Source organism: Oncorhynchus tshawytscha, unplaced genomic scaffold, assembly GCF_018296145.1.
Source record: "Oncorhynchus tshawytscha isolate Ot180627B unplaced genomic scaffold, Otsh_v2.0 Un_contig_217_pilon_pilon, whole genome shotgun sequence".
NCBI lineage: Eukaryota > Metazoa > Chordata > Actinopteri > Salmoniformes > Salmonidae > Oncorhynchus > Oncorhynchus tshawytscha.
The window spans coordinates 5,419-12,500 of NW_024608963.1; the positions used below are offsets into that span (position 1 = coordinate 5,419).

At 43.1% G+C, this 7,082-nt stretch overlaps 1 protein-coding gene across 1 annotated transcript in view; it reads left to right on the forward strand.

The window, feature by feature from the left end:
* Positions 1 to 3,825: 3,825 nt before the first annotated feature.
* The window catches only part of LOC121844050 (multiple epidermal growth factor-like domains protein 11), a gene marked incomplete at its 5' end in the record, with an annotated part of 60,576 nt that continues 57,319 nt past the window's right edge, over positions 3,826 to 7,082 (forward strand). Inside the window, 1 exon segment of the mRNA XM_042313919.1 lies at positions 3,826 to 4,115. Within this exon segment, the coding sequence (XP_042169853.1) occupies positions 3,826 to 4,115 (290 nt within the window).

Sequence of the window (7,082 nt, forward strand, 5' to 3'; positions counted from 1 at the left end):
GTGTTTGTAATATAGGTCTGTGTTTTGGGGTCGCTACAGTCAGGTTGTGTTTGTAATGTAGGTCTGCGTTTGGGGTCGCTACAGTCAGGTTGTTTTTGTAATGTAGGTCTGCGTTTGGGGTCGCTACAGTCAGGTTGTGTTTGTAATATAGGTCTGCGTTTGGGGTCGCTACAGTCAGGTTGTGTTTGTAATGTAGGTCTGCGTTTGGGGTCGCTACAGTCAGGTTGTGTTTGTAATATAGGTCAGTACAGTCAGGTTGTGTTTGTAATATAGGTCTGCGTTTGGGGTCGCTACAGTCAGGTTGTGTTTGTAATGTAGGTCTGCGTTTGGGGTCGCTACAGTCAGGTTGTGTTTGTAATATAGGTCTGTGTTTGGGGTCGCTACAGTCAGGTTGTGTTTGTAATGTAGGTCTGCGTTTGGGGTCGCTACAGTCAGGTTGTGTTTGTAATATAGGTCTGTGTTTGGGGTCGCTACAGTCAGGTTGTGTTTGTAATATAGGTCTGTGTTGGGGGTCGCTACAGTCAGGTTGTGTTTGTAATGTAGGTCTGGTCTGTCAGGTTGTGTTTGTAATATAGGTCTTGGGGTCGCTACAGTCAGGTTGTGTTTGTAATATAGGTCTGTGTTTGTTGGTCGCTACAGTCAGGTTGTGTTTGTAATATAGGTCTGTGTTTGGGGTCGCTACAGTCAGGTTGTGTTTGTAATGTTTAGGTCTACAGTCAGGTTGTGTTTGGGGTCTGTGTTTGGGGCTACAGTCAGGTTGTGTTTGTAATATAGGTCTGTGTTTTGGGGTCTGTGTTTGGGGCTACAGTCAGGTTGTGTTTGTAATATAGGTCTGTCAGGTTGTGTTTGGTAGGTCTGTGTTTGGGGTCACTACAGTCAGGTTGTGTTTGTAATATAGGTCTGTGTTTGGGGTCGCTACAGTCAGGTTGTGTTTGTAATATAGGTCTGTGTTTGGGGTCGCTACAGTCAGGTTGTGTTTGTAATATAGGTCTGTGTTTGGGGTCAGGTTGTGTTTGTGTAGGTCTGTGTTTGGGGTCGCTACAGTCAGGTTGTGTTTGTAATATAGGTCTGTGTTTGGGGTCACTACAGTCAGGTTGTGTTTGTAATATAGGTCTGTGTTTGGGGTCACTACAGTCAGGTTGTGTTTGTAATATAGGTCTGTGTTTGGGGTCACTACAGTCAGGTTGTCAGGTAGGTCTGTGTTTGGGGTCACTACAGTCAGGTTGTGTTTGTAATATAGGTCTGTGTTTGGGGTCACTACAGTCAGGTTGTGTTTGTAATATAGGTCTGTGTTTGGGGTCACTACAGTCACTACAGTCAGGTTGTGTTTGTAATATAGGTCTGTGTTTGGGGTCACTACAGTCAGGTCTGTGTTTGGGGTCACTACAGTCAGGTTGTGTTTGTAATAGGTCTGTGTTTGGGGTCACTACAGTCAGGTTGTGTTTGTAATATAGGTCTGTGTTTGGGGTCACTACAGTCAGGTTGTGTTTGTAATATAGGTCTGTGTTTGGGGTCACTACAGTCAGGTTGTGTTTGTAATATAGGTCTGTGTTTGGGGTCACTACAGTCAGGTTGTGTTTGTAATATAGGTCTGTGTTTGGGGTCACTACAGTCAGGTTGTGTTTGTAATATAGGTCTGTGTTTGGGGTCACTACAGTCAGGTTGTGTTTGTAATATAGGTCTGTGTTTGGGGTCACTACAGTCAGGTTGTGTTTGTAATATAGGTCTGTGTTTGGGGTCACTACAGTCAGGTTGTGTTTGTAATATAGGTCTGTGTTTGGGGTCACTACAGTCAGGTTGTGTTTGTAATATAGGTCTGTGTTTGGGGTCACTACAGTCAGGTTGTGTTTGTAATATAGGTCAGGTTGTGTTTGTTTAGGTCTGTGGTCACTACAGTCAGGTTGTGTTTGTAATATAGGTCTGTGTTTGGGGTCACTACAGTCAGGTTGTGTTTGTAATATAGGTCTGTGTTTGGGGTCACTACAGTCAGGTTGTGTTTGTAATATAGGTCTGTGTTTGGGGTCACTACAGTCAGGTTGTGTTTGTAATATAGGTCTGTAATTTAGGTCTGTGGTCACTACAGTCAGGTTGTGTTTGTAATATAGGTCTGTGTTTGGGGTCACTACAGTCAGGTTGTGTTTGTAATATAGGTTGTTTGGGGTCACTACAGTCAGGTTGTGTTTGTAATGTAGGTCTGTGTTTGGGGTCACTACAGTCAGTTTGTTGTGTCTGTTGTAATACAGTCAGGTTGTGTTTGTTTAGGTCTGTGTTTGGGGTCACTACAGTCAGGTTGTGTTTGTAATGTAGGTCTGTGTTTGGGGTCACTACAGTCAGGTTGTGTTTGTAATATAGGTCTGTGTTTGGGGTCACTACAGTCAGGTTGTGTTTGTAATATAGGTCTGTGTTTGGGGTCACTACAGTCAGGTTGTGTTTGTAATGTAGGTCTGTGTTTGGGGTCACTACAGTCAGGTTGTGTTTGTAATGTAGGTCTGTGTTTGGGGTCACTACAGTCAGGTTGTGTTTGTAATGTAGGTCTGTGTTTGGGGTCGCTACAGTCAGGTTGTGTTTGTAATATAGGTCTGTGTTTGGGGTCACTACAGTCAGGTTGTGTTTGTAATATAGGTCTGTGTTTGGGGTCACTACAGTCAGGTTTGTGTCTGTGTTTGGGGTAATCAGGTTGGTCTGTGTTTGGGGTCACTACAGTCAGGTTGTGTTTGTAATATAGGTCTGTGTTTGGGGTCACTACAGTCAGGTTGTGTTTGTAATATAGGTCTGTGTTTGGGGTCACTACAGTCAGGTTGTGTTTGTAATATAGGTCTGTGTTTGGGGTCACTACAGTCAGGTTGTGTTTGTAATATAGGTCTGTGTTTGGGGTCACTACAGTCAGGTTGTGTTTGTAATATAGGTCTGTGTTTTCACTACAGTCAGGTTGTGTTTGTAATATAGGTCTGTGTACAGTCAGGTTGTGTTTGTAATGTAGGTCTGCGTTTGGGGTCGCTACAGTCAGGTTGTGTTTGTAATATAGGTCTGTGTTGGGGGTCGCTACAGTCAGGTTGTGTTTGTAATATAGGTCTGTGTTTGGGGTCACTACAGTCAGGTTGTGTTTGTAATGTAGGTCTGCGTTTGGGGTCGCTACAGTCAGGTTGTGTTTGTAATATAGGTCTGTGTTTGGGGGTCGCTACAGTCAGGTTGTGTTTGTACTGAACGCTGGTACTCCAGCATCGATTAAGAACGACAGAGGAAGAAACCAGGCCCCAATGTGATGACATCACCCTACCCTAGTCTTTAAAGTCAATTTCCCTGATGTTTGTGGATATAGTTTCTCTGGCCAAAACTCAGCTGATGCTAATTTAATCTGACTTGGTCCAAATAGGCTACTGTATGATGGAATTTGAAGGAGAAATCCAAATCCAGACTATTTGACTAAACACGGCCTTTAACATAGCAGAAGTGTGTGTGTGTGTTCTCTCTGTTTGTCTCAGGGTGCTGTCTCAGTATTAGAGTAAAATAGTCTACCTAGAAACATAGAAACATCACAGAGAAGGTTAGCGGGCCAGTCAGCATGGATGGAGAGATGATTTGTGTACCTCTCTCTCCAGGTTGTCATGTTTAATGATTTGTGTTCCCTTCTCTCTCTCTCTCTCTGTCTGTCTCTCTCCAGGTTGTCATGTTTTGTGTTCCCCTCTCTCTCTCTCTGTCTGTCTCTCTCCAGGTTGTCATGTTTAATGATTTGTGTTCCCCTCTCTCTCTCTCTCTCTGTCTGTCTCTCTCCAGGTTGTCATGTTTTGTGTTCCCCTCTCTCTCTCTCTGTCTGTCTCTCTCCAGGTTGTCATGTTTAATGTTTGTGTACCTCTCTCTCTCTCTCCAGGTTGTCAGGCTGACTTCTGGGGCCCCCACTGCACTAACCGGTGCCAGTGTCAGAACCGGGCCCAGTGTAACCCCATCACGGGGGCGTGTGTGTGTACGGACGGGTACCAGGGCTGGCGCTGTGAGGAGCTGTGCGAGGCAGGGCTCTATGGGAAGGGATGCCAGCTAGAGTGCCAGTGTCTCAACGGTGCCACCTGCCATCACGAGACCGGAGAGTGCCTCTGTGCACCGGGATACACCGGGGCTATGTGAGTGTCTTCAGTCACCTACCTCATCAGTCTATGACCCTATGACCATCATGACACCTACTGTTTCCTGGTTGTTGTGTAGGGGTTTGTTCTCAGGGGCTCCAGGTAATGTAGGAGATTGTTTTAAGTTGATGGGATGACTCATCTGTTTACCAGTCACCTCATCAGTCTATGACCCTATGACCATCATGACATCTACTGTTTCCTGGTTGTTGTGTAGGGGTTTGTTCTCAGGGGCTCCAGGTAATGTAGGAGATTGTTTTAAGTTGATGGGATGACTCATCTGTTTACCAGTCACCTCATCAGTCTATGACCCTATGACCATCATGACACCTACTGTTTCCTGGTTATTGTGTAGGGGTTTGTTCTCAGGGGCTCCAGGTAATGTAGGAGATTGTTTTAAGTTGATGGGATGACTCATCTGTTTACCAGTCACCTCATCAGTCTATGACCCTATGACCATCATGACATCTACTGTTTCCTGGTTATTGTGTAGGGGTTTGTTCTCAGGGGCTCCAGGTAATGTAGGAGATTGATTTAAGTTGATGGGATGACTCATCTGTTTACCGGGGCATTGTGTGTCTGCACTTTTCCCTCACTGTTAACTGGTTATCTTATCTACTGTTCTCCTCTGGTCCAGGTTGAAAAATGAATCTGAAAGTGTATATGTTGTATAACATCGGTAGTCAAAGTGACAACTATATATACAGTACCAGTCTGTTTGGATACACCTACTGATTCAAGGGCTTTTCTTAATTTAGACTATTTTCTACATTGTAGAATAATAGTGAAGACATCAAAACTATGAAATAACACATATGGAGTCATGTAGTAACCAAAAAAGTGTAAAACACGTCAAAATGTATTTTAATATTTTAAATTCTTCAAACCAGTCACCCTTTGCCTTTGATGTCGGCTTTGCACACTCTTGGCTATTCTCTCAACCAGCTTCATGAGGAATGCTTTTCCAACAGTCTTGAAGGCGTTCCCACATATGCTGAGCTCTTGTTGGCTGTTTTTCCTTCACTCTGTGGTCCAACTCATCCCAAACCATCTCAGTCGGGTTGAGGTCGGGTGATTGTGGAGGCCAGGTCATCTGATACAGCACTCCATCACTCCCATTGGCCAAATAGCCCTTACACAGCCTGGAGGTATGTTTTGGGTCATTGTCCTGTTGAAAAACAAATGATAGCCCCACTAAGCTCAAACCAGATGGGATGGCGTATCGCTGCAGAATACTGTGGTAGCCATGCTGGTTAAGTGTGCCTTGAATTCTAAATAAATCACAGACAGTGTCACTAGAAAAGCACCCCCACACCATCACACCTCTTCCTCCATGCTTCACGGTGGGAACCACACATGCAGAGATCATCTGTTTACCTACAGTACTCTGCATCACAAAGGCACAGCGGTTGGAACCAAAAATCTCAAATTTGGACTCATCACACTAAAGGACAGATTTCCACCGGCCTAATGTCCATTGCTCATGTTTCTTGGCCCAAGCAAGTCTCTTCTTCTATTGGTGTCCTTTAGTAGTGGTTTCTTTGCAGCAATTTGACCATGAAGGCCTGATTCACACAGTCTCCTCTGAACAGTTGATGTTGAGATGTGTCTGTTACTTGAACTCTGTGAAGCATGTATTTGGGCTGCAATCTGATGTGCAGTTAACTCTAATGAACTTATCCTCTGCAGCAGAGGTAACTCTGGGTCTTCCTTTCCTGTGGCGGTCCTTGTGAGAGTTTGATCATAGCGCTTGATGGTTTTTGCGACTGCACTTGAAGAAACTCAAAGTTAAAGAAATGTTTCACATTGACTGACCTTCATGTCTTAAAGTAATGATGGACTGTAATTTCTCTTTGCTTATTTGAGCTGTTCTTGCCATAATATGGACTTGGTCTTTTACCAAATAGGGCTATCTTCTGTATACCACCACTACCTTGTCACAACACAACTGATTCCCTCAATCTTATTAACCTCTTGATGCTACCCATCCCGGATCCGGGATCGTGACTACGGCTCAAGCTCATTAGCATAACGCAAAATGTGAAAAAATATTCTTAGACATATTTAACCTCCACACCTACACAAGTCCAATAGCTCAAATGAAAGATAAACACCTTGTTCATCTACCCAGCAAGTCAGATTTCTAAAATGTTTTACGGCGAAAACATAGCACACATTTATATTAGACCACCACCGAAACAAAAGGCAAGCGGCGGCCATTTTGTCCCAGAAAATATCAAATTTAAAAGTAGGATTAAAAAATAAATAATTCACTAACCTTTTGAAAATCTTCATCAGATGACAGTAATATTACATGTTACACAGTACATTTTTTTTTTTTTCAATAATATGCCATTAATATCCATAAATCTCTGTTTACAATGACGACATTTCAAAAATGCTACTCAAAATGTCCGGAGAAATTATGATAGCTCCGACAGATAACGTCAGATAACAAGCAATAAACATGACTAAATATACATGTTCTACATATAGTTACAAAGATACACTTCTTCTTAATACAACCGCTGTGTTACATTTATTTTTAACGTTACAGAATTCGTTCACTAGTCTATGCTATGAGTCGGCGCTCAGATATTAGCAGTGTCTCCTCTACGTTTGGAGTCCACAGAAATCCAAAATAACCACATAAATATTCCCTTACCTTTGATGTTCTTCGATCAGAAGACGTAGAAGGAGTCATACTTACCCAATACATTGTTTGGTTTCAAGTTGTGCGTCTTTGTATTAGCATATGCTAACAGCTTCAGCTGAAATGCACCCAAAATAACTTCTGCTCCTTCTGGTCCCGCACTCTTGCGCATCAAAACTTCAAAATTACATATTATATGTCGACTAAACTGGTCAAACTAAGTGCAGAATCGAGCAAAATGATGTTTTTATCATGTAAAACAATGATAATCGCAAACAAACGAACCGGCTTCAACTGGTGTCTATTGGAAA